Below are 15,938 nucleotides of genomic sequence, written 5' to 3'. Positions count from 1 at the left end.
AGTAACAGTGTTATTTCAAGAAAATATTTTGGATAACCACACTAATTCACTAACTTCGAGTTTTAAAAACTACAATTAACAAAACCTAAATTGAAATATAGACACAACATTTTTTAGAGATAAAGGCAAACATATCAATAGTTAGTCATTAGCTAAATATATTTAAGCTATAATTTACTTATTTCCTTTTCATTATACTGTATTGAAATAATAACAGTTATTTATTATACGCGAATATACGTCTTATATAGAAAAATGTATAAAATAAAAATAGATCATATTTTATTTAAAATCTCATCGCTACTAAAAAATCATTAATTAAAAAATATTTAATAATTAATAGCATTACATTAAAAAAATATTCATTAATTAAATAAATCGTTCCCCTAATAAATCATCGCGTAATAAATAGAAATACGCAAATGAGTGCATATTTTCCCTAATATATAATTCAAATAATGTTAATATTATTATTTATAACAATATAATATTATTTATAACGATAATACTACTTATTTACTTTTAAATAAAAATCTTTATTTTAAATAAATACGCGTTCGTACAAGCAATGTACGAACCCGTTGCGAAGGGCGTTCACAAATCTGACATTTGATATGTCAAACTGGCACTGAATTATAATGTTTAATGACAATAAATCCATATTGACTTGATAAAGCCAAAATATACCGCTCAAAAATGATGCCCTTATTCAAAACTATCATTGCCATTGCGGAAGTTCCGCTCAAAAAGTAAGTCTTAATTTTGAGGTTATGTTTGCATTATACAATATTGTGAAATGTTATTTTATTCAGAAGCAGTTTTGCGATTCAAAGAAACTATCACACTGCCTTTTACGGGAAGAGATATCAAACGTTCTTTCAGAGCAACGTTTTTAAACAGTCGAGGCGGTATTTTAAAAGTGATAGACGAAAACCTACAAGTCCTGGCAATGCTAATTTTGAAGGAATCGCAGTGGATTCAGGACCTATGGGTTTTGGAAGTCTCACCAAACCGTTGATCTTCACATTAATGGTATAGTTTCCTTGTTTTTTTATTTATTTATTTGTAAATACATTAACGTCATAAAATGTTATACATAAAAATAGTATATTATAACTATGATAAATTACGATATATTTGCAGTTTAAAGAGGGCTAAGTCCGAAATTTTAAATTTTGAAAAATCGTAATTTAAAGTTTGTTAAATCATACAAAATCATAGTATTGATCAAATTTTGCCTCCAAACATTTACCTCTTGCATCATATATTACAGAGTTGGGCTTTGAACAAAATTTTCGAAATGGCCTTTTATTTAGCTCTTGCAGTAATTTGTCCTTTATCATCCTTAAACAAAAATTTAGTCCGATGGCAATTAGTCCTTTCTTGTCTTCATTAAACAAGAATTTTCAAGATGCCCTTTTTATTTTTAGTGTCCTCATTTGATATTTTTAAAATCTGAAAACCTTGTATAGTACAACATTTAGATGAACTCAATAATAAACTTCGAGAATGTAAACATATTGAATTAACTGTGTATTTCTGAAATTGAGAAGACATAATTTATTTATTTCAGAATAAAATAACATTAAAATATTTTTTAGTCCAGAAAAAAATAATTGTATGAGCTAATGAATTATTCATAGGGAAATGAGAACAAACACATGGATCCTAAAAATTATCATCCTTTGAATCGATTTTGCTAAGATGTAGCAAATCAATCAAATCACATTTCCTCGCTAATATAAAATTTGATCTTTTCTACTATGCGAAGCTTGTGGTTGTGCGTTTATTTTTTATAGAATATACAGTTATTGTGTATTCCAAAATGTTTGCGCTTATATATTATTTTTGAGATAGGGGTGGTGCTTGGCCCTTTCCTAATCTCGACCATTTTGGCCAATGTGACAATTTGTGGCTGTTGTCTATTATTTTTCTAATAAGAATTGATTTTACTCACATAGAGTAGGGTTCTCAATCGAATATTCGATAATTCAAATTATTCGCCCAATTTTCATCTACATGAATATTCAAATAATTGATCGAATATTTGTAAAATATTCATTTATACTATCTTAAATAAAATCTTAGAGTGAAACAATTTGTATACTTGAGCAACACAAGTAGTCATTTTTTCTCTCAATATACCCGAGTGACTAGTGCCTCACTAAAATCCATCCCCTATGGGTCTTTATTTTGTTTCGAAATACGAGACAATGAGATGCTCCTCAACAAAAAAATGTTTTTATATTTTTCACGTATAATTTCATATATGTTTCATATACTTTTTGAAAGTTCGATTTATCGGCAGTAATGAACCTGCCATGATCACAAGCTTGCATTTTATTTTCCAAAAATATTTTCAACGCCCTTTGTATCAAAATCAGGTATGAATTCTAGACCAACGATAGAGCTGGTTTTTATTCATTAAACCTTTATTTCATATCAGAGAGTTTGATTTTTTTAAGATATGTATAGTTAGAAACCAGAACAGGCTATTGAGCAACATTGCAATGATTTGAAATAAGAAATACCATACTTATACATCACTGATAATATAAACAATCTATATTATTTGAGTAAGTGGCGGCTGGTGAATATTTTAAGTAGAGGTTCTGCATGATTAAAATAATAATAAAATTCAACTTCTTCTAATTTTATTAATATTTTCAAGTACAAAAATATACATTAAAAAATACTATTTAAAAATCAATCTTTCTATTTTTTATTCATTGAATAACTTTGATTATTATGTTGCTTTACTGTGTTGTATAATATTATACTTATAGAATATATATTTTATATTTTTTTGGGTGCTGTAGTGTCGCAGTACCCATGAAGGAGCCGCCACTAATTTGTTACAGTGTCTAATATTTATTTTTCCAATTCCTGGCCAAAGCCATCCACCCGGGTATCTATTTATTCGTTCTCTTTTTTATTTATTTATTTTTTAGGGCAAAAAAAAAAGAAAAAACCTATTTGTTTCTTATTAAGTTAGCTAGCACTTTTTTTTTAAATATTTATGTTACCTTATTAAGGTTCTTAACTAATGGGTTAGAATGATTTTTATTTCTGTCATGGTAATTTACTTTAAGTTTATCGAAGTAATCGCGTAAAGTGTCTATTTTTAAATCTTTATGTATATTTGAGTTTCGGAGAAACTAATTTGTTTTCTTTCTCCATAATTTTTTGCAGTTTTCGACTGGCAGTATAGCGGGATGTGCAATATGGCAATACGAAAACATGAGAAGTCAAGCGATAACAGCCATTAGAAAATCAGGAATTTGGTTTCAGCATACCAATAAAAAAGCCGTAATTTATAAATTATTTCTATTGCTTATAAAATTGGCGAATATTCAATATTATTATTATTTGATAGGGCAAATGGAGGGAAGAAATAAATCAATTGTGGAACTCTCTGCGAGAAGATCAGAGAGTTTTTATTCCTATATTTATTATGAACGCATTAGTATTTGCCGCTTGGCGAATTCCTCGACTTCAACCAGCGATGGTCAAATATTTCTGTTCCAATCCAGCTTCAAGTATGTGTTTTTTTTTAAATGTAGCTGATTATATTATCAATTCATATTATAATGATATTTTCAGGAATTATATGTTGGCCAATGGTGCTATCGACTTTTAGTCATTATTCTCTCTTTCATCTTTTGGCTAATATGTTTGTGTTAAACAGTTTTAGTTCAGGTAAAATAGTTTTATTTATGTTTCATTTTCCTTGTTTATTTTTATAATTGTATATGTTTTAAGGAGTTATACATAACATGGGCAAAGAACAGTTTTTAGGAATGTACTTAGCTGGAGGTGTTATCAGTAGTTTTGGCAGTTATCTTCATAAAATCTTAACACGTCAACCTGGCTTAAGTTTGGGCGCGGTTAGTGTATTATTTATAATCTTTTAATATGATTTTTATATTATTAATCATGGTTTATTTTTAGTCTGGAGCTATAATGGCAATACTAGGATATGTATGCAGTGAATATCCAGAAACTCGTCTTAGTATTATATTTTTACCAATGTATACATTTTCCGCTGGAGCCGTGAGTTTTTCTTGGTATTTTTTAGATTATTTTTAAAATTGATAAAAACAGTCATTTCTGTGTGTGTTTTAGGCATTAAAAGTACTTGTAAGTGTTGATTTAGTCGGAATATTAATAGGATGGAAATTTTTTGATCATGCTGCTCATTTGGGAGGAGCTTTATGGGGAATGTGAGTAATTGTTTGTAATAATATGCTAATAATTTATATTTTAATGATGAATAAATTTCAGATGCTGGTGCTATTGGGGAAACGCTTACATATGGCAAAAGCGCGAGCCGTTATTACAGTATTGGCATAAATTTAGGGGTGGCATATCAAAATAACAGATATACATATATAAAAAGGTTTAATAATAAAAATATATATTGATGTATCCAAATATTTTTATTTATTCATAAAATGTAAAATATTCTTAATATTCCCTTATTTAAAGAGTTGGTTAGCGATTGAATAATATATTTTTATAGCAGTTGTAACAATAACATTTAATTATATCACGTATTAACCAACTATTAGGTCAATGAGATCAGATAATGACATACCTTCGAGAGCTTCATTGGCTTTTGTTAATACAAAAATGCTCATCGCTTCAGATATCATCGGTGAATTTTTATTGAAGAAGTCTGGAGCCATATCTGCCATAATTGCGTTAATTACGTTATCTATATCACCTCCGCCGAGCATTCCGCTAGTTTCAGACTGAAAAACATAAGTAATGTTAAAATAAAATTCAATATACTTTGCCGTTCATAGTTACCTCTAAAGATTCGACGAATAACTTCACGTCGAAATCTCGCAAATATACTCCTTTTATTCCAACTGCAATTTTAGAGGAACCAGTGATGTAAAAGTTTCCAATTTCAAAACTGAAATAAATAACCGCTTTTATAGTAGGTATATCATTACATTGAATTTGATTAATTAACTCTAACGTACTGTGCGGCGCCTTTTCCATAAATGGGAAGAGCGTTGAATACTTTTCCAGTGAAATTATACTTATCTGCAAATGTAAACCAGTTAAATATAAATATATTATACAAATTGATTCAATCGCTACTTACCGGCATGCATTATTGTCAACGGAAATGTAATATCAAATTTCAAAATTAGTCGTATCATATTTAAATCTATGTTATGCACAATAAAATCACTTAATCCTCTTAAAGCTATATCTTCGGCAGCAATGTCCATTCTAATATAATAACAATAATATTAGATTACATACATAAAAAGTATTATATAATATAAATGAGAACAAATACTTCAATGCTCCGGTATCAAATTTTAAATCATAAGCCTTTTTATCTAAAGGATCCATCACGGGAATGCCATTTTCAGCATCTCCTTCGCGCATCAATATTCTGAATTTTTCTAAAGCTTCCCTCAACGATTCACTTAAGCCTCTTCCTGATTTTAATTTGATATTTGTTTCTTCTGTAAATATTATATTATTAATATATAATATATGATTTATATATATAATAATTAATAGAAATATATACCATTAAGATGATTCGGCGCAGAATATGCAGTGGTCAAAAACAATAACAACAAGTAAAATTTCATGGTTGTTTTATATGTTTTATACAATAAAGATATATTTAAATGCGTGTTGGCTTTACAACTGAAAAATGTGTACTGTTTAAATATATATAAATTATTTATATTTTAAGCAGAGATAAAATTGAGATTTAAAGACAAGAATTTACCAAGATAGCGGGGTTTTTATATCAGATATATCCACCATAATCCCTCAAATAGAAATTAAATGGATTTATTATTACTAATTCTTAGCAATGATTAGTAATACACATTTAACACACTATAATCATAAAACAAGAAGGAAACAATAAGATAATATTTTTCATTTTTATAGATCTAGTTTTTAAATTGCTATATTTATAATTATATTTAAATTAATTAACAAACATTTAATTTTATGTTATTATTTAATTTTAATTATTATTAAATTAACATTTGTAATTAATACATTTTTACAGTAATTGATAAAATAATAACATGTCTTATAGTTAATTTCAGATTAATGTGAATAATGATAATGAAGAGTTAAACCATATAAGCTAAGATTTAATAACGCTTAAATTGTTTTTCTACTAAACTTAAGCTACTTTAATTACAAAAATCAATTTTTTTATCATATAAGACATTAATACTTAAATATTTGCATTACTTATATCTCTAAAAAAATAGTATTTACATTATTTATTGTCATTAACTGTTTTTTTTAATTAAAATAAATAAAATTAATTTAAAGATAATATCTAGTACTTTAAATGTATTTTTATCTTTATAAGGCGTAGCGTTAATTAATTAATTAATTAATTTAATAAAGAAACGATGTTTATCTATTAATTTGTCATAAGCACAAATCTGATAATAATAAAAAATATTCGATATGGTTAATCCCACATAAATATATTGAAAAGATTGAACGGGGCCAATCACGATTTACGCAAAATTCAGGTGTTTTTATGTATTATCTTGACATTATCACAAAAAATAAATGTTCCGTCTGATGTGCTTATTATTTTAAAACACAGCCAATGTTTCTCTTTTATTTTCATTCAATTCACAATAATCGCTCATCTATTCTTAGAACATATCCCATTCATATTCAAGTTTCAAATGCGTTACCACCAATCTTATAATGAGTGTGATTTAACTTGGAATTATATACAGATTATGAGCATTTAAATAAATAGTTTGTTTCATAAAACGAATTGTTTGTGCATTAATGTAAGGTAAATTTTTGGATTTTTCTTCAGAAAAGGATTCATTGCAGAGTTATTAATAAGCTGTTCACTGTTCTGACCAATGCTCGTTCACACTAAATCTGTCCAATGGTAATGCACGAACAATTCGTTTTATAAAACAATTATTTTATACATTGCTCATTTAAATTGTCCTCTATTATAATTATGATGACGAGACGTTCTCCTCTGAGAAGGATTATCCTCCTTCGAGGAGAAATTTTGTCGTCAATAAGCGTGCTCTCCTCTGTCCTCCTTAATAAACAAAAATATTGGAAGTGACCTTTTTTAGCTCCCACAGCATCTCTAAATGAACAAAAATTTCCGAAATGATTTTTTTTAATGTTCTCCTTTGATATTTTCAAAATATGATCACCTTATTATCAATGTCTATATTTTTATTTTGTACTTATCAAACTAGACCCATAAATTGTATGAACACTCGACTTGTAGCTTTTATTCGCCTGAAACGATTTCTTCAGCTAAGTTTCTAGATAAATGTTGTTTTGTTTGTGACTTGACACTTGAATTGATCGAAACCGGCTAGAAGATGTAGAACCAGCAAAAAAAGGAACATGTTAATCACAATAATTTCTATGAGTCAAATATATCAGGCAAAAATAAGTTAAGCTTCATAGTTAAAACATACTTCCTATAAATGTGTTTTAACATTAGAAGTTTTATGTTTACGTCGCAAATTCATGGGGGAAAAAATATGAAAGAATTAACCAGAGAGAGGAAGAAGAGACTAACTTCGAAACACACTTGTGGATTTCGTGACGTAGTAACATCAGTTCTTCAATACTACTTTATATCGGACTCGATAATCTACTATAACATTTTTAATAACCTGGACTCTTCCGCATTCGACGCCTGAATTACATATGTGCACTGGTATTGTGGGGACTTACTTATATATTTATGTATTTATTCATTGTCGTCAAAACTTAGCGGCACTCTGGTAGCACTAACGTGATGGCGGCGGAGTGCAGCACATTCTTTTGGTGTACCTCGACAGGAAGACAACGGCGGTGGTGCCACATCCAGTGCTCACTCGAATATATTTAACTAACAAATATGTAATTATTTTATAACTTTCAATAATATTTTATTGAAAGTTATAAAATAATTACATGTTTGCTATTTACAATATATTGTTATTTATACAATGTCCGCTGCAGTGGTATTCTACTACAGCGGCTCAATATGGTGTAATTGCAATCCGTAACCATCCATCTGCCAATAAAATACAAAAGCGATATTATTTGTTATACACAAAATTTACGCAATAAAATATTTACCATACAGATCATCATTAAAATTTTCACGAAATTTCATAAAATATTTTATTTTTATTGAAATGTCGCATCGAGAAATTGAAAATTTTCCCTAACCATTTGGCTGCTAAACAATGGTTTATTGTTATTCGCGATAACATCAAAAACTTGCTAACGACGATCGCTGTTGACGTCATGCTCGAAAAGGTAAATGAACCTTTGAAGACAATAAACACATGAATAAGTAAAACTTTGAAAAATATCGTATTACTATCTAAATATAGATATATAACATAATTAGAAATATATATTTGGTAAGAATGTTATTTTCCTCCAAAGCAAATACTCTACAGCACATATTAAAATGTATCACATTATTTTTTGACTAATTTATTTGCTCCATGGACTTAACAAAACTTAAATGACATTTGACTGCATTTTACCATTTAGGAAACCTCACAGTAGCAAGACGTCCTTATTTTATAAATAGCGCCCAATTTTCACCGTTCATCTTGAATTTTATAATTTAAATTTATCAGGTCGATCTGTCGTAATTACTTTATATTTGTACAATGATATTTATTTTATTTATTTAAATTAAATCAAAACCATCGTTACCTAGAAGGTTACCCCAATGCGCCACAATGGTCAAGATACATTACTATTAATTATTTTAATACACAAAAAATATATAATAAAAATAATGCATAGAAAGAAACTCGTTACCGAGCGTTCCAACTGCGAAAAGCGCCTACACGATTGTATTGCTTTTGACTTAATAATTTTTGATAATTGTTTTTTGCGCCCACCTATTGACCAAAATTCTGTTTGAATAAACTTTAACCAAAACTGTCATATCAGAAGTCTGTAATAATATCGGTAAGGATATCTATCATATTTTTAAAACATAGTGTAATATCGAATTGAAAACAAACTAGGGGGGCAATATGCGAGATAGGACGTCTGTCTGTCCTTTTTCTTCCTGCTATTTTCTTCTGAGAAATGAGTTGGCTTTTTTTGCATTTTGTACTTGGCCTAATAAAAGTTCTTAAACTATAACTACTTTTAGAACTTTCACTGTGTTAGGATTTGATTAGGTTAGGTTAGGTTATTTCGCAGCTGTCAAATTCAACAACTGTTAGTATATTTCACAACTGTCAAATTGAGTTTCATAGAAAATTTAAACATTGTATGTAAATAAATAATAATAAGTATGTAAATGTCTATTTATTTATTTTTATTAAGTCTTCCGTTGTAACCTGACAGACGTAAGCCCAATGCGTTACAACGGGTAAGTTCGTACCAACTGAGTAAATCAATCAGACATAATAAATAGCTACAAGTAAGAATTAATCACTAGACTGAAAATCTGGGAATAGGTGACATATACATATATTATTAATTATAAATTATCATGTGCTATACAATTTTATAATCAACATATCACTGTACGCTACGGTTGCCAACACGGATTATTAATTATTTCCCTGTTGGTATTGTTTTTATAACGTTTTGTTTTATATATTGTTCGTCATTTAAATGAAATTGAAATTGCTACGGCTTTAGAATTATAGCGAGTGGCAACCCCGCGGTGGTCGCGCGTTCGGTTGGCATCGTTGTCGTCGGGCGTCCGGGCGTAAAAAGGACGCGCAAAAAGGCCGTGTAATGTCCGTGGAATACCTGCAGGTGGCCGAGGAGGAGTCCGAGGAGCCGATAGAGCTGCCTCTGGAGAAGGACGGGTGCATGCTGTTGTCGACGGTGACGGGCGTGTTTCCGGGAGCGTGCGGCATGAAGTACCGCCAGACGGAGTCGAACGCGATGAGGGGCGTCCGGCTGAGCGACGGACTGTTGCACCCTCCGGCCGACGGGTGGGACCTCAAGACCGTCTACATCTGCGTTTTCCCCAAGAAGCGCAAGATGGACGACTCGGCCGACAACTCCGCGGCCAAGACCAAGCGGCTCGAAAAGAAGCTCACGTGCTCGGATCTCATCTGCTTGGGGCTGCCGTGGAAGGCCACCGAGGAGTCGGTCAGGGAGTACTTCGAGCAGTTCGGCGAAGTGGTGATGGTGCAGCTCAAGCGCGACGCCTCCGGCAGCTTCAAGGGCTTCGGCTTCATCCGCTTCGGCACGTACACTTCTCAGATGCGCGCTCTGGCCATGCGGCACAACATCGACGGCCGCTGGGTGGACGTCAGGGTGCCCAACTCGAAGGAGGGCCTGGTGCCGCAGATCCCCTGCAAGGTATTCATTTTACTTTTTATACACTATTTTACTTTTAATCTCATTTCTAAGACATTTCTAAGATAGAATTGATTTTAAAAAAACATTTGGATACAATAATCACGGAATTTTTCACTTTTTCGACGACGAATACAATCTTATAAAATATCTCGCTCGCCACTTAAACTTGGTCAGAACAGTGAACACCCCATGAATAATTCTCAACGAATCTATTCAATTGTATGTAGGGCGCGAAGGTATTCAGAGCGACAAACGAAGCGGGGCGAAAAGCATGCTTGGCTTGTTGTGTTGCCATCTGACAACATTACGAGCCCTTAAAACATAAATTGTACCATTCTTCAGCGTTACGGCAACACTACGATACGCTATTGCCAACTGAAAAAAGTGATTCTTTTCACTTAGTATAAATTCGAACTAACTATACTTGTTTCCAGTTGCCAGTTCAGCTTCACATATCTGTTGCCTTTTAGAAAGATTATTTATTTGTTATCTTTATCTTAATCTTCGCAACTATATATTAATTGTAATCTCGTCCTGGCGATAATTTTTCAGATATTCTATTATTATCGTTAAAAAATATATAGTGTAAAGGTCTGTTTCCACTGACTAATGTGTAGTGCACCAATGCTTAAGATCAATTTACAGCAATAATATGATATAAAAAAACTCACTTTGGAGGAACGCGAAAACGAAGAGCATAACTTGAACAGACAATAAACCAGGGCTGTGGAGTCGGAGTCGGAGTCGGAGTTGGAGTCGCGGAGTCGTGGTGTTTTGGCCGGAGTTGGAATCGGAGTCGGAGTCGTGAAAAATGAGCGACCCCGAACATTTTTTATATAAAATGCATTTTTTTAAATTATAAAATTTATGAAATTTTAATTGCGTAATGATGAATGTGTATAGCGTATGAATATAAAACGCGTAGAAAAACATCAAAAATACCTGATAAAATTAAACTTTTTTGAGTCGGAGTCGGAGTTGGAGTCGGAGTCGGAGTGGAGTCGTGTTATTGGTAAATATCGGAATCGGAGTCGGAGTCGTGTTTTTTTTTAAACGACTCCACAGCCCTGCAATAAACAACACCAAACTGATTAAAACTGTATATCTTATTAAATATTATTGATCTTTAGACTCTAACCAAGACATCACATTTTGATACGTCAAAGTAATAAAATTGTCATAATTATGATAAAACAGTAGCACAAACTGTGCGTGCATATCAGGATTTAGTAACAAATTGCAAACGGAAATTTTTACATGTGGCACCCGACTATCAAGCTTCTCCAAACAATAGTGGAATATCGATTGATTTTTGTTCACATCTGCAACGTGAAATGAATATTTTTCTGCATAATTTTTTTAAATTAATTTTAAAGTTTTTTACTCACTGTAATTAACTATATATTTCAATTTGAGAGAAATCCCACTCTCTAATAATAGTTTCTCAACAAGTGTCTAAACTTGCTCCAAAGATGCTGTATTGGCAACCTCTTAAATCTCACAGACAACATTCCACTTTAAGTGTTTAGTCAGCAGGCCGCATGTACAATATATTTCGGTTTGTGCTAGTTAAATAAATTCCACAATCCAATTGATAATTTACAAAAGACTGTCTGTCCTACATGAGATTACTCAATATTGCTTAAAATATATAAGATATCTTACAATCGAAAGAATGAGCAACTATAATTACAACATGAGATAAGTCATTCGGTGGATGTTTTGAGGAACGAGCCAATATTAACTTATGATTTTAATTATATTTCGAACGAATAAATCTTTCAAAAATTCAATTAGCTTATATTATATTACATAATTAAATTTATTTACTGATTGCTTATATGTAAACATAGTGAACGAATTGTACGATTATGGCAAATACAAGGAAATTCTCAGATTCTCAGTGAAATGATAATGATTAAGAAAATAATTCTAGGTGATGTCGAAGAAATATTCACAGAACCTATTTCTATTTTTTTCTGTACGAAAAAACATCAAACTGATACGCTTTTATTGTTTCCGAAATTGTGGTGTTTTTTTTATTAATTGGAAGGAAGCTCAATATTGCGCTTCTTTTAAATAAAGACAAATTTTAGTCAAATAATCGAAATGTAGTGACAAACGTCCTGTTTATAAGATTGCGTATTGACCAATTAATCTGTACAATATTTATTTATACTAGTCTAGAGTAAATCTGGAATTCATCCGAACTGGACTATATTTTTAAAAATTAATTAAATATGGTTCTATACAGATCTAAATCGATATTTAATTCTGAGTGGTAAGGGTTTAATGTTATATGGACGATTTCTTCAATTTTACTTTTTTTTTTAATAATTCATTTCGTAAATAATGTATTCGTCGATCCTAGGTGTTCGTGGGACGCTGTACAGAAGCCATCACTGCGGACGACCTCCGTGACTATTTCTCAGAATTTGGCGAAGTGACCGACGTGTTCGTGCCGAGACCTTTCCGCGCCTTCGGTTTTGTCACTTTCCTGGACCCAGAAGTGGCTCAGAGCCTCTGCGGAGAAGATCACGTCATCAAGGGAGTATCCGTATCGGTGTCGAGCGCAGCTCCTAAAGTCAAACCCAAGAATAACTTCCGCAACGAATGGCCGCAAGGCCCCGGCGGCCCGGGTTGGAACCGCGGTGGCAACGCGGCCAATTCAAATTCGAATCCCAATTTTGACTCCCTCAACATTCAGAGCTTGGGTATTAATCACAACGGCGCAGCCCCCACGGCCAATGTCAATTTGCCCATATCGCTTGTGGCGGCGGCGTTGAACGCCGGACTGCTCGGCGGCGCCGGCGGTGGAGGTCCGCAGCAAGGCGGTCCCCAAAATTGGCCACAGAACTGGCAAGGCAATCAACCGGGCGGCGGCCAGCCCAACGGAAAGAACTGGAACCAAGGCGGATGGAATCAGGGGGGACAGGGTAACTGGGGCGGTCAGGGCGGCGGTGGCGGCGGTCACGGCAAGAACTGGGGAGGAGGAGGCGGCGGCGGCAATTGGCCGCAGCAACAACAGCCCTCCGGCTCTTGGAATCAAAACAACTCTGCTTCCGGACAATGGAACAACGGCAATAAACCGGCGTCGGCGTGAGCCTTCAGGGTATGAACGTATTTTGGTAATTTCATACAGTAGATTCAAATATTAAGATGCAAAAATATCATTTTTTAAATATTTATAAATCAATATATACGTTTTTTTCTGTGACAGCAGCGTATATTAATTTTGTCTTTAGAATGTTATTTTTATGTTCTTTAGAATTCAGTGGGCAAACGACCGTTCAAAATTGACAGACGACCACCCTGACACAGGAGCCGCAGACGGAGCGGTGTATCTTCGTTACCGGCCGGGACGTACATTTCGACGCATATACGCCGACATAAGCCGAACGTAATTGTCCACTGAAACTTGTTTTACAATACAGAGTTAAAACTACAAAATTTTAACCCAATTTTATTATTTAAAAAAATTAAATCAAATATTTAATTTGACAATTTTTCCTATCAAAGAATGTCATGTGTGTATATATATAGAATATAAAACGAATGTGTTTTGTATTAGCATATAAGAAAGTTACTAATGAAAAATACTTGGTTTACAGATGTTTTTGAACGGTTGAATATAAAAATTCAATTGGAATGGATGCGTGTTTGTATGTTTACATAACTGTTACATATTATATATTTAGATTTAATATAAGCGATTAATTTATATGAAGCTTTTTTTTCTCTTTTTCCGAATGTTGACATGTGTTTTTGGGTGTCGAGTTTGAAGAGTTAGAAAACGTACGATAAAATGTATTTAGTAAATATGCACTTTTGATTGTAAAGTGTGTTGTCTCGCGAAAAGCGAAAGTAAAATAGGCAAGTACCTAGATAAGGCCTGACGGTTTTGCGGTAAATATGTATTACGCGGTTTTAATAGTTGCGTTTAATAAAAGTGGATGTGTAAAGTATTGACGATGTATGGTTTTATTTTTTCAAACTTTGAAATCCCGATAGTCGATAAGTACATGTGAAACTAATGAATGTTGGAAAGCCGTCGAGCCGCATTAATTTTGTTGGAAAGTTTGTATATAATGAAGCCCGAGGGTATTTACAAAATTGGAGTAAGCTGTCTTGAATGGTTTTTAGTAAGTATAATGTTTCAGTATTAATTTATGGCTGTTATGGTTAATAATTTTAATTTTATGGATAAGTGGATGTGATTATTTCATAAGATGTATTCCATAGAATGTAGTGGACGACAGTAAGTATTATTATATTTCAACGTTTCCATGCGGTGAGTCGATTCTAAGTCTTGTGTAGATCATTTGTCGAGATGGAAGTTTGCTTCTCTGTCGGATTATTTTAAGACGTTAAGATATGTTTCAGTGATGACTGACAGACTTTTACTATGTAAATATAATAAATCGGGAATGTTTTTTAAGTCCAAAAAGGTGTGGCGTTCCTCGCTATGATACTGATGTTGCCAGAGAGAAAGAAGTATTTTGATGATGCTCAAAGGTTTGACTAAATGAACTGTGACGTGTCGTTTTTAATTAAAAGAAATTTATGATTTTATAATGAGTTTTAGCGTATATGAGGTTCTTAGTGCGGTAACGGCCCGAACGGCGCCTCGTATACTTATCTAAAGGCTTCATATGCTTATTTCGAATTTGTCAAAAGAGCTTATAAATTTATTTTGTTCGATTGCGTGAACCGTTTTAATGTTTTTTTCCCACTATGTTGATAAATCTAACTTAACTTTACTCGTTGCAGGTGGAAAGAGGAGATACTAAATTGGAAACGACAGCTATCGAATTTATCGTTATTTATTTTGTAATTCGAAGAAAATATATCGATTTTTATAACTATTTTATCTTTCATTTATACTCCTTCCTCCTTAATTCGTATTTTGTCAAAAATGGATTCGAGATTAGGGTAGGACGAAAAGAAAAACAGGTTTACAATTCCATTGTTTATGCTTTAAATAAAAATTTGTAAAAAAAAAATAATAGAAGTCGTAGACGAAGAGTACGATGTGAAAAATTAAACTTCATTTTGTACACGTACTAAGTTCATATGAAAGATACCGACACCGTACCCTTCATGTGACATTTTTTATATTAAAATATACATAAAACAAAATGTGTATTCGAGATTGTGCACATCTGATCAGTGTTCTCTCCAAAATAACGATAACATTAAAGCGTACGCTTCCGTTTGTTTATACAAATGCAATTTTTTTCTAAGGATCGAAGCAGAAAGCCGAACATAAGAAATAACCGTATGAATAAACTTATTGCACGATTTTATTTCATACGCATACTCAAAATTTGTCAAAGAGTTGATTTATCACCTACGATTAGTGCTTATCTTAGTAACCAACGTATGCAATGTCGCCTTTCGATTTCATAACAACACTGGTGTTCCGCATTGCACGAAACGATATAACTTATTCGATGATAGTCTATATATTACTTAAGTTAACCTTATGATAATTAAAAATATGAATTTATATTACAAATTTTCATTTTAAATAAATATGTTTTATAGTAGAATTAACTATGATAGTAAAACAACAGAAAAACATACAAGAAAAA

At 32.1% G+C, this 15,938-nt stretch overlaps 3 protein-coding genes across 9 annotated transcripts; 2 read left to right on the top strand and 1 right to left on the bottom strand.

Moving 5' to 3' along the window:
* The first annotated feature begins 551 nt into the window (after window positions 1-551).
* rho-7 (rhomboid family intramembrane serine protease rho-7) lies at window positions 552-4,426 on the top strand. 2 transcript variants are annotated; one of them, XM_088195501.1, is made up of 9 exons: window positions 552-749; window positions 813-1,032; window positions 3,193-3,309; window positions 3,377-3,539; window positions 3,604-3,699; window positions 3,763-3,887; window positions 3,952-4,053; window positions 4,126-4,223; window positions 4,285-4,426. In XM_088195501.1, exons 1-9 carry the CDS (start codon window positions 697-699, stop codon window positions 4,376-4,378), a joined length of 1,068 nt encoding a protein of 355 aa, XP_088051627.1. In that variant the 5' UTR covers window positions 552-696; the 3' UTR covers window positions 4,379-4,426. The 2 variants fall into 2 exon arrangements, with proteins under 2 accessions (XP_088051627.1, XP_088051628.1); XM_088195502.1 differs by having other exon boundaries at window positions 578-749; window positions 816-1,032.
* On the bottom strand, window positions 4,421-9,267 carry LOC148230931 (uncharacterized). Of its 5 annotated transcripts, none has more exons than XM_088195507.1 (11): window positions 9,039-9,267; window positions 8,830-8,968; window positions 8,128-8,320; window positions 7,738-8,062; window positions 5,765-5,877; window positions 5,558-5,693; window positions 5,318-5,489; window positions 5,117-5,247; window positions 4,992-5,055; window positions 4,813-4,921; window positions 4,421-4,754 (listed from the first exon to the last, which is right to left on the bottom strand). In XM_088195507.1, the coding sequence occupies exons 6-11, from the start codon at window positions 5,619-5,621 to the stop codon at window positions 4,557-4,559; spliced, it is 738 nt and encodes a 245-aa protein (XP_088051633.1). In that variant the 5' UTR covers window positions 5,622-5,693; window positions 5,765-5,877; window positions 7,738-8,062; window positions 8,128-8,320; window positions 8,830-8,968; window positions 9,039-9,267; the 3' UTR covers window positions 4,421-4,556. The 5 variants fall into 5 exon arrangements, with proteins under 5 accessions (XP_088051633.1, XP_088051631.1, XP_088051629.1 ...); XM_088195505.1 differs by having other exon boundaries at window positions 7,738-7,894; window positions 7,975-8,062; window positions 8,547-9,266; XM_088195503.1 differs by lacking the exons at window positions 8,830-8,968; window positions 9,039-9,267 and adding an exon at window positions 8,547-8,649 and having other exon boundaries at window positions 5,558-5,679.
* Window positions 9,268-9,704: 437 nt separating this feature from the next.
* LOC148230930 (TAR DNA-binding protein 43-like) lies at window positions 9,705-15,209 on the top strand. 2 transcript variants are annotated; one of them, XR_015811113.1, is made up of 4 exons: window positions 9,705-10,344; window positions 12,716-13,456; window positions 13,613-13,744; window positions 15,115-15,209. XR_015811113.1 is itself a non-coding variant. In XM_088195500.1 (3 exons), exons 1-2 carry the CDS (start codon window positions 9,769-9,771, stop codon window positions 13,445-13,447), a joined length of 1,308 nt encoding a protein of 435 aa, XP_088051626.1. In that variant the 5' UTR covers window positions 9,705-9,768; the 3' UTR covers window positions 13,448-13,456; window positions 13,613-13,797. The 2 variants fall into 2 exon arrangements, 1 of the variants encoding a protein (XP_088051626.1); XM_088195500.1 differs by lacking the exon at window positions 15,115-15,209 and having other exon boundaries at window positions 13,613-13,797.
* Window positions 15,210-15,938: the final 729 nt, after the last annotated feature.

This window comes from Plectrocnemia conspersa, unplaced genomic scaffold, assembly GCF_051122295.1.
Source record: "Plectrocnemia conspersa isolate PC_06_02 unplaced genomic scaffold, ASM5112229v1 ptg000010l, whole genome shotgun sequence".
Classification (NCBI taxonomy): domain Eukaryota; kingdom Metazoa; phylum Arthropoda; class Insecta; order Trichoptera; family Polycentropodidae; genus Plectrocnemia; species Plectrocnemia conspersa.
Note: the sequence above shows the minus strand (reverse complement) of the source record. Positions and strands in the feature narration are given on the sequence as shown.